Source organism: Ranitomeya imitator, chromosome 8 (assembly GCF_032444005.1).
Source record: "Ranitomeya imitator isolate aRanImi1 chromosome 8, aRanImi1.pri, whole genome shotgun sequence".
In the NCBI taxonomy this organism is placed as follows: domain Eukaryota; kingdom Metazoa; phylum Chordata; class Amphibia; order Anura; family Dendrobatidae; genus Ranitomeya; species Ranitomeya imitator.
The window spans coordinates 17,959,651-17,986,688 of record NC_091289.1 but is presented as its reverse complement, the minus strand read 5'-3'; the positions used below and the strand labels follow the sequence as shown (position 1 = coordinate 17,986,688).

General features: G+C 45.7%; 1 protein-coding gene across 1 annotated transcript in view; it reads left to right on the top strand.

The window, feature by feature from the left end:
- The window catches only part of GXYLT2 (glucoside xylosyltransferase 2), a 36,679-nt gene extending 10,922 nt beyond the window's left edge, over positions 1–25,757 (top strand). Inside the window, exons 2-7 of the mRNA XM_069736472.1 lie at positions 7,669–7,852; positions 10,481–10,612; positions 17,347–17,598; positions 23,564–23,687; positions 23,986–24,158; positions 24,278–25,757. Of these exons, the coding sequence (XP_069592573.1) occupies positions 7,669–7,852; positions 10,481–10,612; positions 17,347–17,598; positions 23,564–23,687; positions 23,986–24,158; positions 24,278–24,460 (1,048 nt within the window). The 3' untranslated portion in view covers positions 24,461–25,757. The remainder of the gene's footprint in view (positions 1–7,668; positions 7,853–10,480; positions 10,613–17,346; positions 17,599–23,563; positions 23,688–23,985; positions 24,159–24,277) is intronic.
- Positions 25,758–27,038: the final 1,281 nt, after the last annotated feature.

Below are 27,038 nucleotides of genomic sequence, written 5' to 3'. Positions count from 1 at the left end.
GTATAGTGGCTATAATTGGTACTGCAGCCGTCTTAACCAGTCCAGAAGGAGAACTTTGAAATTGACATGGTATTAAAGGGTGGAGATTCACTTTAAAATGAGCTTTCCGTGCTCTACGCAAATTTTTGCAGTCACGTTAGATGACTCCAGATTACAGAATCACGACAGTATGCAATGTGCACGCTGTCACGATTCCTATTTATTCCCGGCGCAAGTAGGCGGTCACGTGCCAACTAGATTCTCCTCCAATTTTCTCAATGATATAATCTGTGTCAAGCACAGACGCCCCTGATACTATTTTATGATGCATATTTTATTTTTAACGCTTACAGACCGGAAATCCATTAAGTAACGGTCCGTAAATGCCGGGACGTCTGATCACCCCAGCGCGGACCGTCCCGCCATCGTATGTCTGGCGTCCTCCTGCTCAGCGCTGAGCGGCACGACAACCGCCATTTATTAACTTTGAAGATAATTGTCGAATCCATAAAATAAAAATCGACAGCGAAGCTTTTATATCCGCGCAGGAATCAAGGGTTTACGTCTCTTCAGAGGATGGCTCTTGATAAACAGCTTGTCTAAGCAGATGTGAGGCCGAGAAACTCTTTATAAAGCTGTAATTGATTGATCTGCCACAGGGAAAATGGATACAAATGCGCTTTTTGATTTTCGGATTCCCTCCCGGTAATGGCTGGAATAAAAGACGCTGCTCGCGATTGTAGTAGATGGCGGGGAGGTTTTGGGTTTGGTTTTTTTATATATTTTTTTTGGCAGGTAAAAGTAACATTGTGCCCTCTATATATATATATATATATATATATATATATATATAGCTGTGCCGGAGGTGGCACTGGATGAACTGGATGAGAGGCATAATTAATGGGGGGTGGGGTGCATTTGTATTATGTCTTTTGTGATCCCTTTAAATATTCATACGGAAGTCTGTGGGATTCAGCCGAGTGTGCACTTTATGTTTAGTCGGGAATCAGCGGCAGAACCAAAGCACTGGGCATGCTGAAATTAACATGCCCAATCCTGCTTTGCCTGAATATTCCATTGTGAGAGAGAAAGTCACATAGATATTAGTTAATACATTGATCAGGACCATTACTGGTCACCTTGACGCTCCTGGAAGTGGGTAACCCCGAGAAATCGGGTAATCTGGGTCCCTCACAGAATCTCCTGCGAAGTTTATTGTGTCTAGCTTTCACATCGGAGTGATCCCCCAATGTCCAGGCGCACATTTAGGGGGTAGGAAATGGGGCGTTGTATCTAATAGAAAGGCATTGTCATCCCCCAAAATGATCCACGGTGTAAGAAGAAGCGTTGATCCCGTAAATCCTTTTAAAAAAAAGTTTCCAAGTGTGCCATAAAGAGTCAATCCGATCATTAAAAATGATCAGTGATCCAGTGCACAGGTGAACTCTCTGATGGGGGTGTGAACATTTGGGAACTCCATTGGGCTCTGCACCGTTCCAGTCATTCCCTATGAGAAGGCTGAAGACAGGCCAGATTGGGGATTGGCGGGATCCCAGAGGTCAGACCCCCTTACCCCAAATCCCAAGTTATCAATGACATGTCAGCTGACCTGCAATGTAAAGAATGGTGGACTGGACTATCTCTTATGGGGGAAGCGGCCTACATTTTAATTGTTAAAAACACGTTATAGTCGAAGAAAAAGAATGGAAGAAAGATTTTAAATAGTGCCAGGAACGCCAAATCTTCTTATAGAGCGGAGGATATCTGACCCAGGGGTGCAGGGGTTTCCTTGCTTGTCGCTTTGTAAGCAGCGACCGTGTGTGGACCCAGAAGATCTGGACCCGGATACATCGCTGGGGACACATAAAAACCCGTGAATGCGTCAGACACGACAGCCGTCAGTGCAGCTCCGAGCGCCCGCTGCCTGGTTTCCCAGAGCAACCTGATCCCATACTCAGGATGGAGCGCGGCAATCTGCTAGGACTGACAGCTGCTCCGTTATCAGGTCCCAGATGTCATTTCCACTTGTCTGTAAAGGGACCGTAAGAGTCATTTCAAAGAAACAGCGCAACTCTTGTCCACAGGCTGTGTCTGGTACTGCAACTTTACGTCAAATCAATGCTACAATATCAGAAAGCCAACGTCAAATATTCCGCCATTGCAGACAGCTAAAGTCACATGTCTCCATTACAGCTGACATAAAACACACTTGCCTGCCCCCCCCCCCCCCCCCTCCCATTACACCGAATACACTGCCGGCCACGGTTGTCTCCTTCCCCCATGATGCTGCCGGCTACAGTTGCCTCTTCCCCTATGACGCTGCCGGCCACAGTTGTCTCCTTCCGCCATGATGCTGCCGGCCACAGTTGTCTCCTTTCCCTATGATGCTGCCAGCCACAGTTGTCTCCTTTCCCCATGATGCTGCCACAGTTGTCTCCTTTCCCCATGACGCTGCCGGCCACAGTTGCCTCCTTTCCCCATGATGCTGCCCGCCACAGTTGCCTCCTTTCCCCATGACGGTGCCGGCTGCAGTTGCCTCTTCCCCCATGATGCTGCCGGCCACAGTTGTCTCCTTCCGCCATGATGCTGCCGGCCACAGTTGTCTCCTTTCCCCATGATACTGCGGCCACAGTTGCCTCCTTTCCCCATGATGCTTCCGGCCACAGTTGTCTCCTTCCCCCATGATGCTGCCGGCCACGGTTGTCTCCTTCCCCCATGATGCTGCCGGCCACAGTTGTCTCCTTCCCCCATGATGCTGCCAGCCACGGTTGTCTCCTTCCCCCATGATGCTGCCGGCCACGGTTGTCTCCTTCCCCCATGATGCTGCCGGCCACGGTTGTCTCCTTCCCCCATGATGCTGCTGGCCACGGTTGTCTCCTTCCCCCATGATGCTGCCGGCCACGGTTGTCTCCTTCCCCCATGATGCTGCCGGCCACGGTTGTCTCCTTCCCCCATGATGCTGCCGGCCACGGTTGTCTCCTTCCCCCATGATGCTGCCGGCCACGGTTGTCTCCTTCCCCCATGATGCTGCCGGCCACGGTTGTCTCCTTCCCCCATGATGCTGCCGGCCACGGTTGTCTCCTTCCCCCATGATGCTGCCGGCCACGGTTGTCTCCTTCCCCCATGATGCTGCTGGCCACGGTTGCCTCCTTCCCCCATGATGCTGCCGGCCACAGTTGTCTCCTTCCCCCATGATTCTGCCTGCCACAGTTTATTCATTTAATTTTTATTAATCAGTAAGATCTGAGCAGAGCAGCAGAGTTTGGGACTGTTCTTCTTTTCTCATGTAAATGGCGGAGGACTTAACAAGAAATAGCTGTTACAACAAAAGCCTCCGCTGCTGCACTCTGAACGCTCTGGACACTCTGCACGGCTCAGCCTAATCTGCTTTTATGACTTCCTACTGTTTTGTGTTAGATTTTTTTGGTTCCTTAAAGAGCCAGTAACCTAAAATGTAAAGCGTACGGTAATAAAGTATCACGGTATTAGTAATCATCACTGATACATCTTCATGTTACTGTGGGTTCTCGGAACTGAAGAAGACCATGGGGACAGGGATTTATCCTCACATTTGATCAGTTATCCCTTGGAAGATTTTATCAAAATTCTACCAAGGCTGATAAGTGAGAACAATAGCTTTGCATTTAAAGGGAATGTGTCATCAGAAAACGACCTACTGTCTAAATCAATGCAACTAATCAGCAGCAACTGATTAACTGCAGCAGTTATGTGAGGCGCCACCTGTGGGCAGCTGCCCGGCGCTGGTCTGGTAGACCAGTATGTTGCGTATTTTTTAATAACTTTTTTTGTTTTGTTTTTTATACTTTTTGATTTTGTCCCATTATGGATGAGCATAAAAGTATTGAACAACCCTTTTAAGAACTGCTGTGATTTGTAGTTCCTCCTCATTTTTTTTTCTTCCATCATTGTTTTGTATACGATTCCCTCTTTGGTTTTGCACGGCAGAATACTTGAAAATTAAGTACGGTATATTACTTGTGGATCGTAAATCCGGCCGCTCGGATGATGGATTTTAACGCGCGGTATTTCCCTTTTAATAATTCACGGTGTTACATTAAAAGCTGGAAGGTAAATACTAATTCACATAAATGAGCTCATTCAATATTTATGCCCCTCTGAAAGTAGAATTTAATTAAGACCTAAGCCTTCTCCGGTCTTACTGATACGCGGGATCGCTGCACAGTAGTCGCTCTCGTAAATCCGGCGGCAAAGCTTTCATTGTGACATTTTATTCATGGCTCTCGCTCGCTATTTCTCAGACTTTCATATTTTATGGAAATTGCGCTTCGCAAAAAAAGATGTAACTTGTGCGCTGTACCCCGAGACCGCCTGTGCCGGTGTTATTCTGCTGCGCTCAATGACGCCCCCTGCTGAGTAATGCACTTTGGATAACCTAATGGGGGGAGCAGAGTCGTGATTTCAGGCTCCGGCGTGAAATCTGCCATTAACGAGACTGGAGCAATTACGACCTCGGCACTGCCTTGTAGAAGAAATAGGTTGGACGCCATCTTTATTAACATCCCCTGTGTGAATGGAGCCGTACTGCGCATGGGTCCCCACCAGAGATGAGCAAATCCCTGATCCAGCGGCCAGTTCTCCATTGTTGCCGGACTGGCGCCCTTTGAACCACCTCCTACCTGTCGACATTCCCAGCTCCTCTTTTAATAAGCCGGTCTGGGTCAATATCATGTATGCGTCACACAGCAACGATAACGTCATCCCGAGGCTGCACATCGGAGGAGGCGCCGGGGATTCCGGCAGCCACGGTGACATGACGTGGCCGGTGTACCAGGGTCCTGCGAAACGTTTCCCAACCACCAAGTCCAGTTTCACTCATTCTGTTTCACATTTCAAGCACAGACCATAATTCCCAGATCGGCCATGTGTCTACAAACACAAATGTAACAACCATATATGAGACCATGTTGAGTTCAGGTTTGGTGACCCGCTGCCGGTCCAGACATCGCAACCCATCCTCGGACCATGAAAGTCTGATGTGTGAAACCGGCCAGAATGTACAATTAGATATGATGGAGCATCCTGCACAAGAAACCTCGTGGCTTCCAGGAGTTTTGGGTACAATCCAATAGTCTAGGAGATCTATCCGTTTTTTTGGGAGCCTCCTGGAGAGTTGGCGAACAGACAGATAGCTGAGTGGGGTCTTCATCAGTCCTATAGAGTGGATATCATGCACCCGCACAATCTTTCCGCTTAGATGGTGTACTCTGGGACTTCCATTCTCGGCTTTCAGATCCCAAGCGATCTTACATTTAGCCCCTATTCTATGGTGAGCGATGTATTTTGAGCTGGGTGGCAAACACTCTTCCATGGCTTCACTTAGTGGAATAAGGCTTGAGGGAACAAAGAATGACCGTGCATGTAAGAGCCGTTGAGCTCCACATCGGTCAAATATGGCTCACAGGTAGGCCTCACATATTAGTCAGTTGATCCATCAATATTAGTAGATCTTATGTGTATGGGGGATCTTCCAGCTGTACCCTAATCATGGCAGATATTACGGAGAAGGAGAATGGGAGCACCTCTGTGCAAGCAAAGTGAGTGGTTGGGAGCACCACTGTGCACAGAGGATAAATGGCTGGAAGCAACACTGTGCATGCAGGGTGAGTGACTGGGAGCATAACTGTGCACGGAGGGTGAGTGGCTGGGAGCACCACTGTGCACACAGGAGAAATGGCTGGAAGCAACACTGTGCATGCAGGGTGAGTGACTGGGAGCATAACTGTGCACAGAGGGTGAATGGCTGGGAGTATCACTGTGCATGCAGGATGAATAACTGGGAGCACCACTGTGCGTGCAGGGTGAATGGCTGGGAGCACCACTGTGCACGCAGGATGAATGGCCAGGAGCACCACTGTACTGTGCACGCAGGATGAATGGCCAGGAGCACCACTGTACTGTGCACGCAGGATGAATGGCCAGGAGCACCACTGTACTGTGCACGCAGGATGAATGGCTGGGAGCACCACTGTACTGTGCACGCAGGATGAATGGCTGGGAGCACCAATGTGCATGCAGGGTGAGTGGCTGGGAGCACCACTGTGCACGCAGGATGAATGACTGGGAGCACCACTGTGCAAGCAGGGTAAGAGGCTGGAAGCACCACTGTGCAGGCATGGTGAGTGGCTGGGAGCACCACTGTGTACACAAGGTGAGTGGCTGGGAGCATGACTGTGCATGCAGGGTGAGTGGCTGGGAGCACCACTGTGCACGCAGGATGAATGACTGGGAGCACCACTGTGCACGCAGGATGAATGGCCAGGAGCACCACTGTGCACGCAGGATGAATGACTGGGAGCATCACTGTGTGTGCAGGGTGAGTGGCTGGGAGCACCACTGTGCACGTGCACGCAGGATGAATGACTGGGAGCACCACTGTGCGTGCAGGGTGAGTGGCTGGGAGCACCACTGTGCACGCAGGATGAATGGCCAGGAGCACCACTGTGCACGCAGGATGAATGACTGGGAGCATCACTGTGCACGCAGGATGAATGACTGGGAGCATCACTGTGCGTGCAGGGTGAGTGGCTGGGAGCACCACTGTGCACGCAGGATGAATGGCCAGGAGCACCACTGTGCACGCAGGATGAATGACTGGGAGCACCACTGTGCGTGCAGGGTGAGTGGCTGGGAGCACCACTGTGCACGCAGGATGAATGGCCAGGAGCACCACTGTGCACGCAGGATGAATGACTGGGAGCATCACTGTGCACGCAGGGTGAGTGGCTGGGAGCACCACTGTGCAGGGATAAAAATTAGAAAGGGACACTGCCGTAAATTGGTGCTACATTCCCTTTATTGTCAGGATCCGTGGAGTCCGGGTTCCTTTCCCATCTTCGAGACCAGGATTGTACGTACGCCTTCCTCGGAGCTTTGTTTTTCTGTTGGCTTCATCCTGTTCGGAGCACAATAGAGCAGTGACGAGCCTGCGCCAAGTCGGAGAGGAAGTTGTGCATCTGTTGTTGTGCTTTGCCATTGAACAATACCCTGTATTTTTTTTTTTTTTGCCAAGTAAAAAGTTTTTGATCTAGTGTGAGCTGTAAAAGGCGAACATAATAAGGAGGGGATGTTGTGTGCGAGGTTTCTTGGGTACCTGGTTGATAATGTCTGTATCATACTTGCCAACTTTTCCTTATTGTTGTCTGGGAGGATCAGGTTTATGGTGTGCGAAACGCGTTGCCTAAATTCTATATTTTTTTGTAAGCACAATGTTTTTCTTGTGATATAACCTATCCACCTAAAATCCTGAGGACTAGAAAACTTTACAGGAGCGCTGCCTTGTGGGAAGTTTGTATAAAACCCAGAAGAATTCCAAACTCGGCCAAAAGGTCCTGGTTATTTTTTTTTTCAGGATCCTTCCGGATGTTCCTGGGGAGATGGTGTACAGGGTTGCTGTATGAAGCCATTGGTGGTACCAGCGGACGGAGTGCAGATTTCTTTGCCCAGACCTACACCATGATGCAACCCCAACTGGGTCACTGCAAAATCTGTGACTGGTCCCCGTCACGTGGCTTGTGAAACGCATTCTAACAACCCAAAGATTTTGAGTGACTTTATCCCTTAGTGACCCAATATTGAGCCCGGGGCTGGTGAAATCTGATGCACCGAGGTTGCGGATTCTATAATAATGTTTCCTCCATCTTTCCATAGAGTGACGGAACAAAAGCAGAAAGCCGTGGCCCCTGCGGAATGGATGCACCTGGCCGTGGTGGCGTGCGGAGAGCGTGTAGAGGAGACGGTCACTATGGTGAAATCTGCCGTGCTCTTCAGCGTGAAAAAAATCAGATTCCACATATTTGCTGAAGATGCATTAAAACCGGAATTTGACCGAAAGGTAAGTCATTGAGGGAAATATGCCAACAAAGACATCCCAGCAGAAAGACCACCCATGAGTCACATAACGGGGTCCTCTACTTCCCCACATCACTACTCTGGTCCATGTGGCCGCATCTGGTACTTTTACTTGCAGTGCCAGACACAGCCACGTGCATGAGGATGGCGCTGTTGGAGGCAATATAAGAGCTGCAGAAGTGATCGATCTGCGGGATGTCGGGGAATTCGAGACTTGACACATTTTATGGAATTGCCCTTTTAGTTGCTGCCGCTATAACTCCGCGTAAATAGTATCTCTGTATGCCATTGCTCTATCGTGAAAGTCCTTTTTGTCATCTGGGATTGTAGGGGTTAATGACTTTCCAAATAAACCACATAGCCTCCAACCATAGGAGACAACTGCTGTTACCTTGCCCGACCTTGTCCATTGCTGACATTGCTTGACCTTGTCCATTGCTGACATTGCCCGACCTTGTCCATTGCTGACATTGCCCGACCTTGTCCGTTGCTGACATTGCCCGACCTTGTCCGTTGCTGACATTGCCCGACCTTATCCTTTGATGACCTTGCCGCACCTTGTCCGTTGCTGACATTGCCCGACCTTGTCCGTTGCTGACATTGCCTGACCTTATCCATTGCTGACCTTGCCCCACCTTGTCCATTGCTGACGTTGCCCGACCTTGTCCATTGCTGACATTGCTTGACCTTGTCCATTGCTGACCTTGCCCCACCTCGTCCATTGCTGACGTTGCCTGACCTTGTCCATTGCTGACGTTGCCAGACCTTGTCCATTGCTGACCTTGCCCCACCTTGTCCATTGCTGACATTGCTTGACCTTGTCCATTGCTGACCTTGCCCCACCTTGTCCATTGCTGACGTTGCCCCACCTTGTCCATTGCTGACGTTGCCCCACCTTGTCCATTGCTGACGTTGCCCCACCTTGTCCATTGCTGACGTTGCCCGACCTTGTCCATTGCTGACGTTGCCCGACCTTGTCCATTGCTGACGTTGCCCGACCTTGTCCATTTCTGACGTTGCCCGACCTTGTCCATTGCTGACGTTGCCCGACCTTGTCCATTGCTGACGTTGCCCGACCTTGTCCATTGCTGACGTTGCCCGACCTTGTCCATTTCTGACGTTGCCCGATCTTGTCCATTGCTGACGTTGCCCGACCTTGTCCATTGCTGACATTGCCCGACCTTGTCCATTGCTGCCCCTGCCTGACCTTGTACATTGCTGACGTTGCCCGACCTTGTCCATTGCTGACGTTGCCTGACCTTGTCCATTGCTGACCATGCCCCACCTTGTCCATTGCTGACGTTGCCTGACCTTGTCCATTGCTGCCCCTGCCTGACCTTGTCCATTGCTGCCCCTGCCTGACCTTGTCCATTGCTGCCCCTGCCTGACCTTGTCCATTGCTGACGTTGCCCGACCTTGTCCATTGCTGCCCCTGCCTGACCTTGTACATTGCTGACGTTGCCCGACCTTGTCCATTGCTGACGTTGCCTGACCTTGTCCATTGCTGACCATGCCCGACCTTGTCCATTGCTGACGTTGCCTGACCTTGTCCATTGCTGCCCCTGCCTGACCTTGTCCATTGCTGCCCCTGCCTGACCTTGTCCATTGCTGACGTTGCCCGACCTTGTCCATTGCTGACGTTGCCTGACCTTGTCCATTGCTGCCCCTGCCTGACCTTGTACATTGCTGACGTTGCCCGACCTTGTCCATTGCTGACGTTGCCTGACCTTGTCCATTGCTGACCATGCCCCACCTTGTCCATTGCTGACGTTGCCTGACCTTGTCCATTGCTGCCCCTGCCTGACCTTGTCCATTGCTGCTCCTGCCTGACCTTGTCCATTGCTGCCCCTGCCTGACCTTGTCCATTGCTGACGTTGCCCGACCTTGTCCATTGCTGACGTTGCCCGACCTTGTCCATTGCTGACGTTGCCCGACCTTGTCCATTGCTGACGTTGCCCGACCTTGTCCATTGCTGACGTTGCCCGACCTTGTCCATTGCTGACGTTGCCCGACCTTGTCCATTGCTGACGTTGCCCGACCTTGTCCATTGCTGACATTGCCCGACCTTGTCCATTGCTGACGTTGCCTGACCTTGTCCATTGCTGCCCCTGCCTGACCTTGTCCATTGCTGACGTCGCCCGACCTTGTCCATTGCTGACGTCGCCCGACCTTGTCCATTGCTGACGTCGCCCGACCTTGTCCATTGCTGACGTCGCCCGACCTTGTCCATTGCTGACGTCGCCCGACCTTGTCCATTGCTGACATTGCCCGACCTTGTCCATTGCTGCCCCTGCCCGACCTTGTCCATTGCTGACATTGCAGAAGACTGAGACAACAAAAACGCAGGAAAAAATGCAGCAAAAACGCAACATGTGAACATAGCCTATGGGTGAAAAAACGCTGAAAGTGACCTGCTGCCATTTGCAAAAAAAAAAAAAAGTCAGGAAAAAACCCAATGTGTGTGCAAATGAGATTTCTGAAATTTCATAGGATTTGCATTAAAAAAGCAGCAAAAAATACAGTATGTGAACACAAGCTTAAAGTTAACTTCACGAATGCCGATACATTAATGTCAATATTTGTTGTTTTTAATGTATCACTTTTCTTCTAGCTTCAGGAATGGCCACGTCAGCTCTCCCGAAAATTTGACTACAAGATTTACCCCATTACATTTTCTGTTGGAAACGCTCAGGAATGGAAGAAATTATTCAAACCCTGCGCCGCTCAGCGCCTCTTCCTTCCGGTAAGTCGCCTGTGATGGGATCCAGGTTTCTTCTTGTTCTTCTGCATCTGGTCGTCCTGAGGATTATCTGCAACTTTTACTTTCTTCCTCCAGCGAGAGATTTTTTTTTTTAAATTTTTTTTTTCACGGCTTCTTAAGACTCTTTGGTCCGACGGCGTTTATTTTTTTCCCACTTGATCTTGAGCGTGCCACGGCGTGGAATCCTGATTCTGATGCCCGGGTAGTAAGAATAGTCGACCTATTGAAGGAGGAAAGTGTGTCCCCGTGAGAGAAACCGGGGTGGAACAATGGGACCATTTAAAAGGTTGAGGTGAACGGGCAGGGTTGTGTTGGCCCTTGAACCGTGTGTGTTTCTACTTAAAGGGACAGTCACCCTAAAAAAAAATAAAAAAAATAAATAAAAAAATTTAATATCATAATCATTTCACAAGGCTAAATTTTTATAAAAGAAACTTAGATTAAAAATTTCCCATCTTGTCCATTTCAGCTGGCTTGGCATAGGGGGCATGGCTTGGTAAGTTATCCGCAACAGTGATTTGATTCAGTGTCTATGATGGAGGTGCGATGCAATGCATGTAGAAGACATTGCAAACATGACTCGGTCTGATTTTCTGACACTGCGTGATCTCAGGTTAACAAAACAGGCTGATTTAATTTTTTAATATATATTAATAGTGGAGGAAGCCCAATTTTTCTGATACAGAGATCCAAATTAATTTCATGGGCAGAACCTACTGTTTTGCTGCCTGCAGCCACCACTAGAGGGAGCTCTCTGCATGTGGTGTTGACATTAAGTTGAATGTCGGCTCCCCCTAGTGGTGGCTGCAGTGACTTTTTAGAATTTTATGATTTTACTTTTGCCTTTTGTAGAGGGTTTGGAGTTTTGTATCAGAAAAAAAAACAATCTCAGACTGAATAAAGATGTATTAAGAAACTAGCGCAGAATTTTGATCCGTTTTATGGTGCTCAATCATAGACATAGCAGACACTTCTGTGTTTCAAGGAAGTCAAACTTTGTCCGTGGGAACAATCCCTGATTGAGTCCATTAGATGTATATCATTTCACAGTTTAATCCCCTGGTGGATGGGAACGCTCCGGACCCCCTAATACCAGAGCCGTGGGGGGAGGTAGCGGCAGCACCTGTTCTTTTAGATTGACTACAAGCATCTTGGCATTAGACTTCCTGCTGGTTTCTTAATACCATGCGACTCTCCGCCGTCCATTAACTCTTTACACCCTGCAGCCTGCACCCTGAGATTAGTTTAGGAATTCTCGCCTTTTACCGTATGATGGCGGGGTGGGATTCTCCTGTAGATGTTGGGGGCATTTGTGGCACATGTCGCTCAGGACAACACTGCATTTGGTTTCATTTTGCTCAAATTTCAGTGCCCACATCCCTGGTGTCTAGTGGCTTGATGCTGACACTTGTCCTTACATTTGGTGCCCATATCCCTGGTGTCTAGTGGCTTGATGCTGACACTTATCCTTAGGTTTGGTGCCCATATCCCTGGTGTTTAGTGGCTTGATGCTGACACTTGTCCTTACATTTGGTGCCCATATCCCTGGTGTTTAGTGGCTTGATGCTGACACTTATCCTTACATTTGGTGCCCATATCCCTGGTGTTTAGTGGCTTGATGCTGACACTTATCCTTACATTTGGTGCCCATATCCCTGGTGTTTAGTGGCTTGATGCTGACACTTGTCCTTACATTTGGTGCCCATACCCCTGGTGTTTAGTGGCTTGATGCTGACACTTATCCTTACATTTGGTGCCCATATCCCTGGTGTTTAGTGGCTTGATGCTGACACTTGTCCTTACATTTGGTGCCCATACCCCTGGTGTCTAGTGGCTTGATGCTGACACTTGTCCTTACATTGGGTGCCCATATCCCTGGTGTTTAGTGGCTTGATGCTGACACTTGTCCTTACATTTGGTGCCCATACCCCTGGTGTCTAGTGGCTTGATGCTGACACTTGTCCTTACATTTGGTGCCCATATCCCTGGTGTTTAGTGGCTTGATGCTGACACTTGTCCTTACATTTGGTGCCCATATCCCTGGTGTTTAGTGGCTTGATGCTGACACTTATCCTTAGGTTTGGTGCCCACATCCCAAGTGTCTAGCGGTAGATATTCACATGTGCAAGCAGAGCATCCTCCAGTTCAGTTCCCATGTCCCTGGTATCTGGCAGATGCCCACATATACAAGTGCCCTTGGTTTAGTGTCCAGGCCTCTGGTTTGATACTTACGTGTGCAGGTGTCCTCAGGATTAGTACTCTTGCCCCTTGTTCACATTTATATGCGAGCATCCTGAGGTTTGGTATCCTTGCTCTGTAGTAGATTCTTTTGTAACATATGTAAGTTTACCCAGTTTAATGACCACTTTCTTGGTGTCTAGTGGCTTGATGCTGACTGGTGTCCTTAGGTTTGGCGCCTCTCTCTCTGGAGGACCTGGCACACCCACCCACAGTGCCTCAGTCTCCGGAGGACCTGGCGTTCACACACACACACACATAGTGCCTCTTGCTCTGGAGGACCCGGTGTGCACACATAGTGCCTCTCTCTCCGGAGGACCTGGCACACCCACCCACAGTGCCTCAGTCTCCGGAGGACCTGGCGTTCACACACGTAGTGCCTCTCGCTCTGGAGGACCCGGCGTGCACACACAGACAGTGCCTCTCTCTCCAGAGGACCTGGTGTGCACACATAGTGCCTCTCTCTCCGGAGGACCCGGTGTGCACACATAGTGCCTCTCTCTCCAGAGGACCCGGTGTGCACACATAGTGCCTCTCTCTCCGGAGGACCTGGTGTGTACACATAGTGCCTCTCTCTCTGGAGGACCCAGTGTGCACACACACAATGCCTCTTGCTCTGGAGGACCCGGTGTGCACACTTAGTGCCTCTCTCTCCGGAGGACCTGGCGTGCACACACAGTGCCTCTCTCTCTGGAGGACCTGGCGTGCACACACAGTGCCTCTCTCTCCGGAGGACCTGGCGTGCACACACAGTGCCTCTCTCTCTGGAGGACCTGGCATGCTCACACAGTGCCTCTCTCTCTCTGGAGGACCTGGCGTGCACACACATAGTGCCTCTCGCTCTGGAGGACCCGGTGTGCACACACACAGTGCCACTCGCTCTGGAGGACCCGGCGTGCACACACACAGTGCCTCTCTCTCTGGAGGACCCGGCGTGCACACACACAGTGCCACTCGCTCTGGGGGACCCGGCGTGCACACACACAGTGCCACTCGCTCTGGAGGACCCGGTGTGCACACACACAGTGCCTCTCTCTCTGGAGGACCAGGCGTTCACACATAGTGCCTCTCTCTCTGGAGGAGCTGGTTCGCCCACACATTTTGCCTCTTGCTCTAGAGGAGCTGGTGCTCCCACCCACAGCGCCTCTCCTTCCGGAGGACCTGGTGTGCCTACACGTTTTGCCTCTCCCTTCGGAGGACCTGGTGTGCCTACACGTTTTGCCTCTCCCTCCGGAGGACCTGGTGCGCCTACACGTTTTGCCTCTCCCTTCGGAGGACCTGGTGCGCCTACACGTTTTGCCTCTCCCTTTGGAGGACCTGGTGTGCCTACACGTTTTGCCTCTCCCTTCGGAGGACCTGGTGCGCCTACACGTTTTGCCTCTCCCTTCGGAGGACCTGGTGTGCCTACACGTTTTGCCTCTCCCTTTGGAGGACCTGGTGTGCCTACACGTTTTGCCTCTCCCTTTGGAGGACCTGGTGTGCCTACACGTTTTGCCTCTCCCTCCGGAGGACCTGTTGTGCCTACACGTTTTGCCTCTCGCTCTGGAGGACCCGGTGCGCCTGCGCTTTACACATTCATTTCAATAGAAACCATGTAGCACTTTATGTCCCCTGTGGTGGCTCGGCAGCAGAATGGATCGTGCCCCGTTACTCCCCAGGTCACCGCTGCTCCCCAGGCCCTCCGTGGCACGAGGTGGGCAGCCCCGCTAAGTGCTATTGTCTGTAGGGTGCGGTATCCGGCCCTGTGACTTCACCATGTAACAGGCATTAGATGCGGAAGCAGCGACTGCGCGTTCTAAAATGAAATTGCTTCTCCTTGAATGAGCGGCTGTGGGGAGCGGCGCCATCCTGTGGGTGCCTTAAATGTTAAGTGTTCATCTCTCACCCCGGGATTGCTGGGCGAGATCACATCTCGTGGCGAGTTACAGATAATTACGAAGCGCGTTGAAGTGATTCGCGGCGCGGCGCAGCTGTTAGGTGGAGTGCACGGAGGTTAATTGCAGTGTTTTCCCCAGCGATATTGCACCCTTTTATCTACCTTGCTTCTGAGGTACAGAAGTTCTCACTTCCCTGACTGCTAAATAGCGGGAGCCAACGCGTTTCTGCAACTATTCAATTTACCGCTCCTGGTATTTAATTATCTCCGTCACCTTTTTCTGCTGATAATTGGCGTCTCGTGGAGCCGTGCGCCGCCCGCGTCACCGCTCGGGTCATTGCTGGGGTATCCTCCGGATGCTTTATGTCCGCTACGTGTGACAGTCCGCGACGTTTTGGGTTTTTTACGGAATTGCAAGACTAGCATTTGCCTAATATATCGGCAGAATGGCTCCTGAGAGCGTTGTCCTTTTCTAACACGTAATGTTAGGAAATTCTGAACAAAACTTGGCTTGTGTCACCATTTTTCGAAACCCTTAACATTTTTTTTTTTTTGCATCAGAAGCTGTAGTTTTGGACACATACGACGCTTTATTTTTTTTATTACATTTTTTTGTGGGAGATTCTTGAATTTGAAAAACAGCAATTTTGGCGTTTATTTTTTCTCTTTACAGCATTTAATTTGGGGATTATATAATTTTATATTTCGCTAAATTGTGTTTTTATACCGAAATATGCTATTTTTTTATATTTCTTTTTTAATGGGGAAAATAAAGTGTTTTTTTCCCCTTATTTATTTAGGTATGTTTAGAAACTTTTTCTTTACACTGAACTTTTTAGTCTTCACAGGAGACTTCAAACTGCAACTATTTGATCACTTAGACTTCAGTATTGCGGTATATAGTGAAACTCGGTCTCCTTTGAAGTCCTGTTTGCACAGCGTGTCGCCAAAAGGGTTAAAGGAACAGCGTAAGAACTAATTTCTGCTATAGCATTTGTCTGCAGCCACCACCAGGGGGAGCTCACTGCATACAGATTTTTACAGCTCTGAACTGGCATTTGTCTGCAGCCACCACCAGGGGGAGCTCACTGCATACAGATTTTTACAGCTCTGAACTGGCATTTGTCTGCAGCCACCACCAGGGGGAGCTCACTGCATACAGATTTTTACAGCTCTGAACTGACATTTGTCTGCAGCCACCACCAGGGGGAGCTCACTGCATACAGATTTTTACAGCTCTGAACTGGCATTTGTCTGCAGCCACCACCAGGGGGAGCTCACTGCATACAGATTTTTACAGCTCTGAACTGACATTTGTCTGCAGCCACCACCAGGGGGAGCTCACTGCATACAGATTTTTACAGCTCTGAGCTGGCATTTGTCTGCAGCCACCACCAGGGGGAGCTCACTGCATACAGATTTTTACAGCTCTGAGCTGGCATTTGTCTGCAGCCACCACCAGGGGGAGCTCACTGCATACAGATTTTTACAGCTCTGAGCTGGCATTTGTCTGCAGCCACCACCAGGGGGAGCTCACTGCATACAGATTTTTACAGCTCTGAGCTGGCACTAACTGTATAAATCCATGTGCACTGAGCTCCCTCTAGTGGTCGCTTTCTGCAGTCAGAATTTTATTAGGCAGCCCTGAAATAAAGCTGTGGATCTGCAGGCAGAATGCAGCTTCAATATTGACCTAAAATGAGATCTTTTTTTTTTTTTTTCTTTTTCAAAATTGAATAAATGTTCCAAAATTTGTAAAACAATTATGTATTAATATGAAGTGTGTTCAGTTTAATACTAAGCTGCTCTTCTGCGTTCTCATGAATATTAATGAACCTTTCAAAGGGGACACTGGAATAATTATATTAACGCTCCAAGCCAATAAAAATTGCAGTTTGAGCAGACGCCTGTAATCGTTTGCCAGAAAGCTTATTTCTTTGGGTGCTGTGCTGTATATTATGATATTATGACATATTATGTTTAGTTGTTTTTTTTTTCTCTAGGCTGTGGCAATCTGTAATATCATTTGAAAATGACATAGATTTTTTTTTTATTGTGTGTGTGTATGTATTATTTTTATGTGATGAATGTCCTTGGAGATAAAAATCCTTTATCTAGTGATAATGAAATGACTTTGGTGAGCTGTCCAAGTCTGTACAGTAAAGCCGACAAGTGTGTTTTTCTAGTAGAAGTGAAAATAGGAATATTGAAAGATTTAGAACATAAAAGAAACATTTTTCAAAAGAAAAATTTAAAAAAAAAAAAAAAAAAAAAAAAAAAATATATATATATATATATATATATATATATATAATAATTTTTTCATAATTTTTGTAGTGGTGAGGGAGAATGTTTTCTTTGTGTTTTTAAATCCCGAAATCTTCCAGTTTTCACCTCCAGTAGAGAACACATTTATCAGATTTACTGTATAGTCTGGGACAGAGCAGCAGAGTCATTTCATTATCACAGAATTTTAGAGGGTTTTTCCTCTAGGTATGTCGATCACCTCTCTATAGGGTAGTTGGTAAAATGTATGAAACATAGAGGAAGAATTCGGTTATTAATTTTTTTTTTTAATAAATGTCTTTGTGTTACCGGACAGATGATCCTGCAGGACGTGGACGCCTTGCTGTACGTGGACACCGACGTTCTTTTCTTGAGGCCTCTGGACGACATCTGGGCTTTTCTCAAGCAATTCAATGGCACCCAGCTGGCAGCAATGGCTCCCGAGCACGAGGTCCCCAAGATCGGCTGGTACAGCCGCTTTGCCCGTCACCCATTCTACGGCACCACGGGCGTCAACTCGGGGGTCATGTTGATGAATCTGACACGTATTCGGAAGCAGCAGTTTAAGGTAAAAAAAAAAAAAGGGTTAATAGCGCCGACTGCATAGAAAATCAATCATGGGGCTGCAATAACGCTGGATAAAATATATCTGGATGGATGAGTGAACTTAATGTGCCCGGCGGAGAGGAGAGGACCCGCGACTTATTAATGGTCTCTACAGAGGGAGAGGGAAGACGGTCCTTTGAGGGAAGAAAGATAATGGAATGACATTTTTCATACAAGGATTGTTACTATATAAAAAAAAGTATTTTATCAATATTAGAAAGTCTCCTTGATTCATCCATAGAGGTCATTGTTGTTGCACATGTTTCTTAAAGGGACGTGGCCTTTTTGCTATATACATAGACCTCTCCGCAGACCTATAAGAACGTTCATCCCCTATTAAGGAAAAAAAGAACATTTATCTAGGAAGATATATCAATGTCACCTCTGAGATGTTAAGGCTCCTCTGCTACGTATGATGAGAGCGGCGCCATAAATGACCCGTGACTATGGGGAGAAGGGTGTTGGAACAGATTTTACGGTACATTGCTTGGTCTCCTTTGCGGTTTTACCAAAATGCATTGAAGGAGGGGGAGATAAAAAGTGATGCTCCTGAGATGCCTCCAAGTTCCTTTTCCCCATATGCCGTGATAAATATTATCAATTACGTCTTTTTAGAAGAATTTCAAGTGGATGTGTCACTTTCAGTAATACATGCTGGCTGGATGTGACTTGTCCAGGACGCTAATGTCCTCACTAGCTCTCCTGTATTAGCACAGCTTCATTTCTGTACTGATTTTCCCTTGTACAGCCCGTGTTGTATCTTTTCTTACTTGCTGACAGTGATAAATATTATCAATTACATCTTTTTAGAATATTTCTGATTGGTCCTCAGAATTTCAAGTGGATGTGTCACTTTCAGTAATACATGCTGGCTGGATGTGACGTGTCCAGGACGCTGATGTCCTCACTAGCTCTCATGTATCAGCACAGCTTCATTTCTGTACTGATTTTCACTTGTACGGCCTGTGTTGTATCTTTCCTTAGTTTCTGACAGAGTGATAAATATTATCAATTAGATCTGTTTAAAATACTTCTGATTGAGCCCCAGGATTTCAAGTGGATGTGTCATTTTCAGTAATACATGCTGGCTGGATGTGATGTGTCCAGGACACTGATATCCTCACTAGCTCTTATGTATCAGCACAGCTTCATTTCTGTACTGATTTTCCCTTGCCCTTGTATCTTTTCTTACTTGCTGACAGAATGCTGAGGAATTTGTGATTGTTTCCCCCTCTTCTGCAATCTCTGTGTTCTTTCCCTACTCTCTACAGTCTATGTGATCTGTCCTCCCTGATGCTTTGGATGCTTTGCCCCCTCTACACACCTTGATCTGTTGTGTGCACACCCCTTCTTCTCCCAGTTACTCTGTTAAGATGGCCATACTCGTTAGATGTTCATTAGCTAAAGTCATCGGTTTATATGGAAACGGGTGACCCTCTAATATGTAAAGAGGTCTCCCAGCCCCCCCTCAGATGTCGTACGTTGGAGGAGTAAAGGATCGAGCGGTTGAATTTTAATTGATCGATCCTTTATTCTTAGGAGAGTAGTCACCACCTAAAGAGTTTGGCAGCAGGTTACATCCTCGTGAACATACACGCGTGCTCGGGCGAGCTTTGCATCTATGGGCACGGTAGATCGAGAGTGTTAACTGTCGCCCCAACAGGGAGCGTTTGACTTAAAGTCGTTTATTGTGTATGGCCAGCCTAACCCTAAGCAATGGAAGAGATAAAGCGGAAAGAGCCAAGAGCAATCTGCTGTCAGATCTGTGTTCAAAAGCAGCAGGACAGCCAGCTATATGAAGAAGTTACACAGACTCTACGGCAACTATCTGTCGGCAAACGTTTAATTCTGACTATTTGGAAAATTGGCTAAATTTGAATGTTAAAATCAAATTAATAATAATAAAAAAGAAATTCAGTGACAAGGTGAGAATAAAAAATGCCGCAAGTAGATATTGCGGTTTATTTTGGCGTCTATTAAGCTGCTCTTTGATAGGTCGGTCCAACATCAGTGTAAAAATAAAGGGTTCTGTAAGTGCTGCTACAATAAAACCGCGCACGGGAGCCGCCACCGTGCCTACAAGGCTGATGAATCGCTTACACGGTATCGTAAATCAAACCAATCTCCGCGGTAAGTCCTTCACTCAGCGCTACATTGACAGCCGTGCTACGGATCAGCGGGATCCTCTCTCAAGGTGAACGACAATGTTCATGTCCTCACTGATCTGAAACATGGATGTCAGCGGAGAACATTAGGGAGATGTACAGCGCCGGCTCCACTCCTGCCGCGGTTATTTACTGTAGTGCGCCGGATAATGGTTTACTGGATGCGCGGCGACTGTAGGGAGATAACCAGCGCCAATCAATCACAGGATGCCACCCACGGCTCTGGGAAATTAAAGGTAAATATTTATGACCTAACAATATTTTATCCTCTTGTGTAATTAGAGGGGTCTATAAAGGGGTTGTCCGTACCCTACAGGATAGGTGATAATTCCCTGGGCTCTAGGGGGTCCGACTTCTCAGACCCTCTAAAAATGCCCCATTAGAACACACCCATTCATTACTTATGGGACTTGGGACTGCCAGGTCTCAGCCATACATGTTCGGCCAGTGCTTTAACTTAAGTCTATGTTCACACGTTGCATTTTTGCTGTGTTTTTGTGCAAATTGAAAGCTGTTTTTTCCAGTGCCAGCCAAATCTAGGAGATTTCAGAAGTCTCATGCACACACTTGTTTTTTTATCTGGCCGAATTGGAAAACTGTTGCTTTTTTAAAACTGCATAGTCAATTCTTTCTGCATTTTTACACCCTTAGAAAGCAATAGGCAAGTGCAAAAAAGCAGCTAAAACGCCGCTATCAGTTTTTGCAGCATTTTTTGGTGAAAAAAAAACTTAGGTATCAGGATATGTAACTCATTTATTTTTATGATTTACCCAAGTATAAACCATAATGTCTTGATATATTCACATGAGCCTGGATGTTAGTAGTACAGTTTAATTAAATTAGTGATATGTGTGAAAGTAAACAATGCCCTACCAACTCAATGCCCTACCAATGAATTAAATAAACAATGCCCTACCAACTCAATGTCCTACCAATGCATTAAGTAAACAATGTCCTACCAACTAAATGTCCTACCAATGTATTAAGTAAACAATGTCCTACCAACTCAATGCCCTACCAATGTATTAAGTAAACAATGTCCTACCAACTCAATGCCCTACCAATGAATTAAATAAACAATGACCTACCAACTAAATGTCCTACCAATGTATTAAGTAAACAATGTCCTACCAACTCAATGCCCTACCAATGTATTAAGTAAACAATGTCCTACCAACTCAATGCCCTACCAATGAATTAAATAAACAATGACCTACCAACTAAATGTCCTACCAATGTATTAAGTAAACAATGTCCTACCAACTCAATGCCCTACCAATGTATTAAGTAAACAATGTCCTACCAACTCAATGCCCTACCAATGAATTAAATAAACAATGCCCTACCAACTCAATGCCCTACCAATGTATTAAGTAAACAATGTCCTACCAACTCAATGCCCTACCAATGAATTAAATAAACAATGACCTACCAACTAAATGTCCTACCAATGTATTAAGTAAACAATGTCCTACCAACTCAATGCCCTACCAATGTATTAAGTAAACAATGTCCTACCAACTCAATGCCCTACCAATGAATTAAATAAACAATGCCCTACCAACTCAATGCCCTACCAATGTATTAAGTAAACAATGTCCTACCAACTCAATGCCCTACCAATGAATTAAATAAACAATGTCCTACCAACTCAATGCCCTACCAATGCATTAAGTAAACAATGCCCTACCAACTCAATGCCCTACCAATGAATTAAATAATGACCTACCAACTAAATGTCCTACCAATGAATTAAATAAACAATGACCTACCAACTAAATGTCCTACCAATGTATTAAGTAAACAATGGCCTACCAATGAATTAAATAAACAATGACCTACCAACTAAGGGTATGTGCACACGATGCAGATTTAGTGCAGAACTGCAGCAGATTTTTCTGCAGCAGAAACGCTGCAGAACTGCACTGTGATTTACAGTACAATGTAAACCAATGTGAAAAAAAAAAGCTGTGCACATGGTGCAGAAAAATCTGCGCAGAAATGCTGCAGATTTCAAAGAAGTGCATGTCACTTCTTTTGTGCAGGAAAAAGAAAAAGAAAAGATGTCCGACAGCACTCACAGCTCAGAGCGCCCGTCCCGGTCCAGGGAACTCACTAGGATCATAGAAGACTCAGGCAATGAAATGACAGCGCTCCATCCAGGTGTATAGTCCAAACGAATAAGTTTATTGAGCCATCGAACAGCAACGTTTCGACCCAATGGGTCTTTGTCAAGCATTGGGTCGAAACGTTGCTGTTCGGTGGCTCAATAAACTTATTCGTTTGGACTATACACCTGGATGGAGCGCTGTAATTGGAGCGTTTGGACTTCTTTTGTGCAGTTCTGCAGCGTTTCTGCACCTCTCCATTATAGAAATCCATTGGTAAAATCTGCACAAAAAACGCACAAAAAAACGCACAAAAAACGCATAAAAAACGCACCTGCGGATTCTGCCAGGAGATGCAGATTTTATGCAGAAAATTCTGCACCAAATCTGCATCGTGTGCGCACAGCCTAAATGTCCTACCAATGTATTAAGTAAATAATACCCTACCAACTGAATGCCCTACCAATGTATTAAGTAAACAATCCCCTACCAACTAAATACCCTACCAGTCTATTAAGTAAACCATGTCCTACCAACTCAATGCCCTACCAATGTATTAAGTAAACAATGTCCTACCAACTCAATGCCCTACCAATGAATTAAATAAACAATGTCCTACCAACTAAATGCCCTACCAAATTATTAAGTAAACAATGCCCTACCAACTAAATGTCCTACCAAAGCATTAAGTAAACAATGTCCTACCAACTAAATACCCTACCAAATTAAGTAAACAATGCCCTACCAACTAAATGTCCTACCAATGCATTAAGTAAACAATGTCCTACCAACTAAATACACTACCAAATTATTAAGTAAACAATGCCCTACCAACTAAATGTCCTACCAAAGCATTAAGTAAACAATGTCCTACCAACTAAATACCCTACCAAATTAAGTAAACAATGCCCTACCAACTAAATGTCCTACCAATGCATTAAGTAAACAATGTCCTACCAACTAAATACCCTACCAAATTATTAAGTAAACAATGCCCTACCAACTAAATGTCCTACCAATGTATTAAGTAAACAATGTCCTACCAACTAAATACCCTACCAAATTATTAAGTAAACAATGCCCTACCAACTAAATGTCCTACCAATGTATTAAGTAAACAATGCCCTACCAACTAAATGTCCTACCAATGTATTAAGTAAACAATGCCCTACCAACTAAATGTCCTACCAAAGCATTAAGTAAACAATGTCCTACCAACTAAATACCCTACCAAATTAAGTAAACAATGCCCTACCAACTAAATGTCCTACCAATGTATTAAGTAAACAATACCCTACCAACTAAATGCCCTACCAAATTATTAAGTAAACAATGCCCTACCAACTAAATGTCCTACCAATGTATTAAGTAAACAATACCCTACCAACTAAATACCTTACCAATGTGTAAAGTAAACAATGCGGTCCCTCCCAATATTGTGATCAATAATAATGTTTCCCCAGTGATCAGGCACTTTCCATCTATCGTGTGATCCTTTTTTGTGTTCTAGGAACAGCCCTTGAAGATTTGCTCTGGGCACAAGCCTCAGGTGCAAACAGCATAAGGTGCTGAAACACTCTGTGCTGCCTTTATCACATCGGCCAGCTGCGCGCTTATGTCTAATTATCCTATTTTGTTTTTCTTTTTCTCATAGAATAACATGATTCCCGCTGGTCTGACGTGGGAAGAGATGCTCCATCCGTTATATCAGAAATACAAAAACTACATCACATGGGGAGACCAAGACTTACTAAATATCATATTCTCCTTCAACCCAGGTAAAAATGACTGCAATACTGCATAAGAGTCACTGCATTGTAGCTGTTCTCCTCTGGGGAAGTGCTGTCATCACTGACTCCAGCTTATCTGCACGGTATAGTGGGAGGCTATGGTAGTCTAAAACCTCTTTTTGTAAGAGATTACATTTTTGTCCCTTCACGGTGCTTTACACTGCAGTTCTGCTCTTTTTTTTCCAGATTATGTTAATAAAAAGGGATGTGGCTACATAATAACATATACCAAATTCTATTTTTATTTTTGCAAAAAAATTTTATAACTTTTTTTTTTTTTTTTTAGAGAATTTGTTTGTGTTTCCGTGTCAGTGGAATTATCGACCCGATCACTGCATGTACGGGAGCAACTGTAAATCTGCAGAAGAAGATGGCGTGTCTATCCTCCACGGTAACAGGGGCGTCTATCATGATGATAAGCAACCAGCGTTCAAGGCTTTCTACGAAGTGATACGTGACGTACGTGCGACGGATACTTAACAGCCGCAATCTAAAATTGTGAATGTGGTGATTTTTTTTGGTATAATTTTATGCCCTAACATACCTTTTTTTGTTTTTCCCCTCCCCTCCCCCGACAGTATCCCTTTGATGGAAATCTTTTCCAGTCCATGTATTACCCCCTACAGACAAAATTCCTGGAAAGCGTCCACACGTTATGCGGTCGGATTCCGCAGGTGTTCCTCAAGCAGATAGAGAACACTATGAAGAAGGTGTACGAGAGGCGAGTGATCTTCTACGCCGGATCTCGAGTCCGGAGCTGAGGATTTTTCACTTTTGGTACCATTCATTGCTTTACAAAAATTATTGAATTTTTTTTTTATGGATACTTTTTTTTAATCTGTGACATCTAATGCTATGCAAAAATGGACCTCAGCGGATCGGACAACTCGATTATGACATTTTTCAAGATATTTTGTGCATCTCAAGTCCAAGAGGAACGACTATATATTTCTTAGGGAAAAAATATTTCTAAAAATAAATATAAATTATGTTAAAAAAAAAAAAAGAAGAATCCTCGCAGATAACAAAGACTGTTGTAAACATTAGGCTTCACGATGCATCAAAAATTGGGGTGTTGCTCAATGCAGCCAATCAGAATTCATCTTCAGTCTTTTCCTCGGGGGTGTTGCCATTACGATCCAATCAGCATTCATCTTCTTTCTTCTCACCATGGGTGTTGCCATTAGCAGCCAATCAGAATTCATCTTCTTTCTTCTCATCATGGGTGTTGCCATTAGCAGCCAATCAGAATTCATCTTCTTTCTTCTCATCATGGGTGTTGCCATTAGCAGCCAATCAGAATTCATCTTCTTTCTTCTCATCATGGGTGTTGCCATTAGCAGCCAATCAGCATTCATTGATTTTATTTTCAGCGTGAGTGTTGCCATTAGCAGCCAATCAGTATTCATTTTCAGTCTTTTCAGCGTGGGTGTTGCCATTAGCAGCCAATCAGTATTCAGCACAATTAATAGAGAATGTAAGAAATTTGAATAGTTGCTATGGGAAACAGGTCTCATTCTTATCTGTAGCATTTTTTATATACACGAGGCCTAATTATCCCAATTTTTTTTTTTTTTTTTTTGTTTTTTACTTTTTTTTTAATCTTCTCTCCTGTTAGAAAAAATGATTGTTGTATTCCCGGGAAGGGAAGAGCTTCAGGTTACCTATAACGACCAATCAAGATAGCAACTTATGGAACGACCCCCCCCCCATACATGGTCACAGAAGGGATCTCTCAGATGGGAATGATACGCATAATGGTGATGACTAAAAAATTAAAAATTGGGATTAATATTGTAAAATTCCTATAATCCGGCATCTAATAATTCAGAAACCTCTGATACTCCAGTACAGAACTGTACGATAATCTGGAGTCTCGCAATCAAGAATATGGAATAATATGTCACCTCTTAGGTTTAATTGGTTTTTGACTACATAAATGAAGTAATTTAGCAAATTCATATAGAAAGAATCTTTTTTAACGTCTACAGTTTCTATGCGAACCTATGTGTCTCTATGGTAACCGTCCGCAAACAAACACTCCGATCCTACAGTCTTGCTACCTTTTTGTCTATCCATTACCAGAATCAAATAGGAGGCGGTAAGAGACAGATAAATGAAAACAGGATTGTAGGATCTGACTACACAGCGCTTCTTTGTAGTCTGTTACCATAGAGACGCATAGCTGTGCACAACAGCTGTACATACATGCTAGCCACCTTAGGGAGAGACCCAAGTTGGGCTAAATGTAGCGGGACGAAAGAGACCGAAAAGCCCTCTACTTAAAGGAAATACATAGTGGATGCTTTCCTGAAACGGAAAGTACTTGCAAGCAGCATAATACAAAGAATAGCAGGTTTACCCAGAATCCTTTGCAGTAGGCGGAGCTATGCAAATCATCTCTTTCCACCCCTGTCTAATCCACAGCGCTTGGAACCGCCAAGCGTGCAATGCTGCGGATTAGTTTCTAAATTTACACAGCCAACCAATTCTTAGGAATTGGTTGGCTGTGTAAATTTAGAAACTAATCCGCAGCATTGCACGCTTGGCGGTTCCAAGCGCTGTGGATTAGACAGGGGTGGAAAGAGATGATTTGCATAGCTCCGCCTACTGCAAAGGATTCTGGGTAAACCTGCTATTCTTTGTATTATGCTGCTTGCAAGTACTTTCCGTTTCAGGAAAGCATCCACTATGTATTTCCTTTAAGTAGAGGGCTTTTCGGTCTCTTTCGTCCCGCTACATTTAGCCCAACTTGGGTCTCTCCCTAAGGTGGCTAGCATGTATGTATCGCTTGCTCACCGAGCCCCACTCCATACAGCCAACCAATTCCAGCCCTGTGCTGATGAGGGCCTAAAGCCCGAAACACGTGCCCACAGGTAGGAATTGGTTGGCTGTGTAAATTTAGAAACTAATCCGCAGCATTGCACGCTTGGCGGTTCCAAGCGCTGTGGATTAGACAGGGGTGGAAAGAGATGATTTGCATAGCTCCGCCTACTGCAAAGGATTCTGGGTAAACCTGCTATTCTTTGTATTATGCTGCTTGCAAGTACTTTCCGTTTCAGGAAAGCATCCACTACACAACAGCTGTAGACATAAAACAAAAATTAGATTTTTTTTTAAATCAAGATCATCCACCAAATTTCTTCATTTTTATATTAGATGCATTAAAGAAATAAATTATGTATACACCCAAGTTATTTTTAGGAAGACCCCTTTAAATTGTGTTCAAGAGCTTTAGAAGTATTATTTTTAAATTAGAAAAAATTAATAAAATATATATTTTATATAAGAAAGCTGTGGAATCGTGGACACATTCTCACATTAATGGAACGTGTGTTC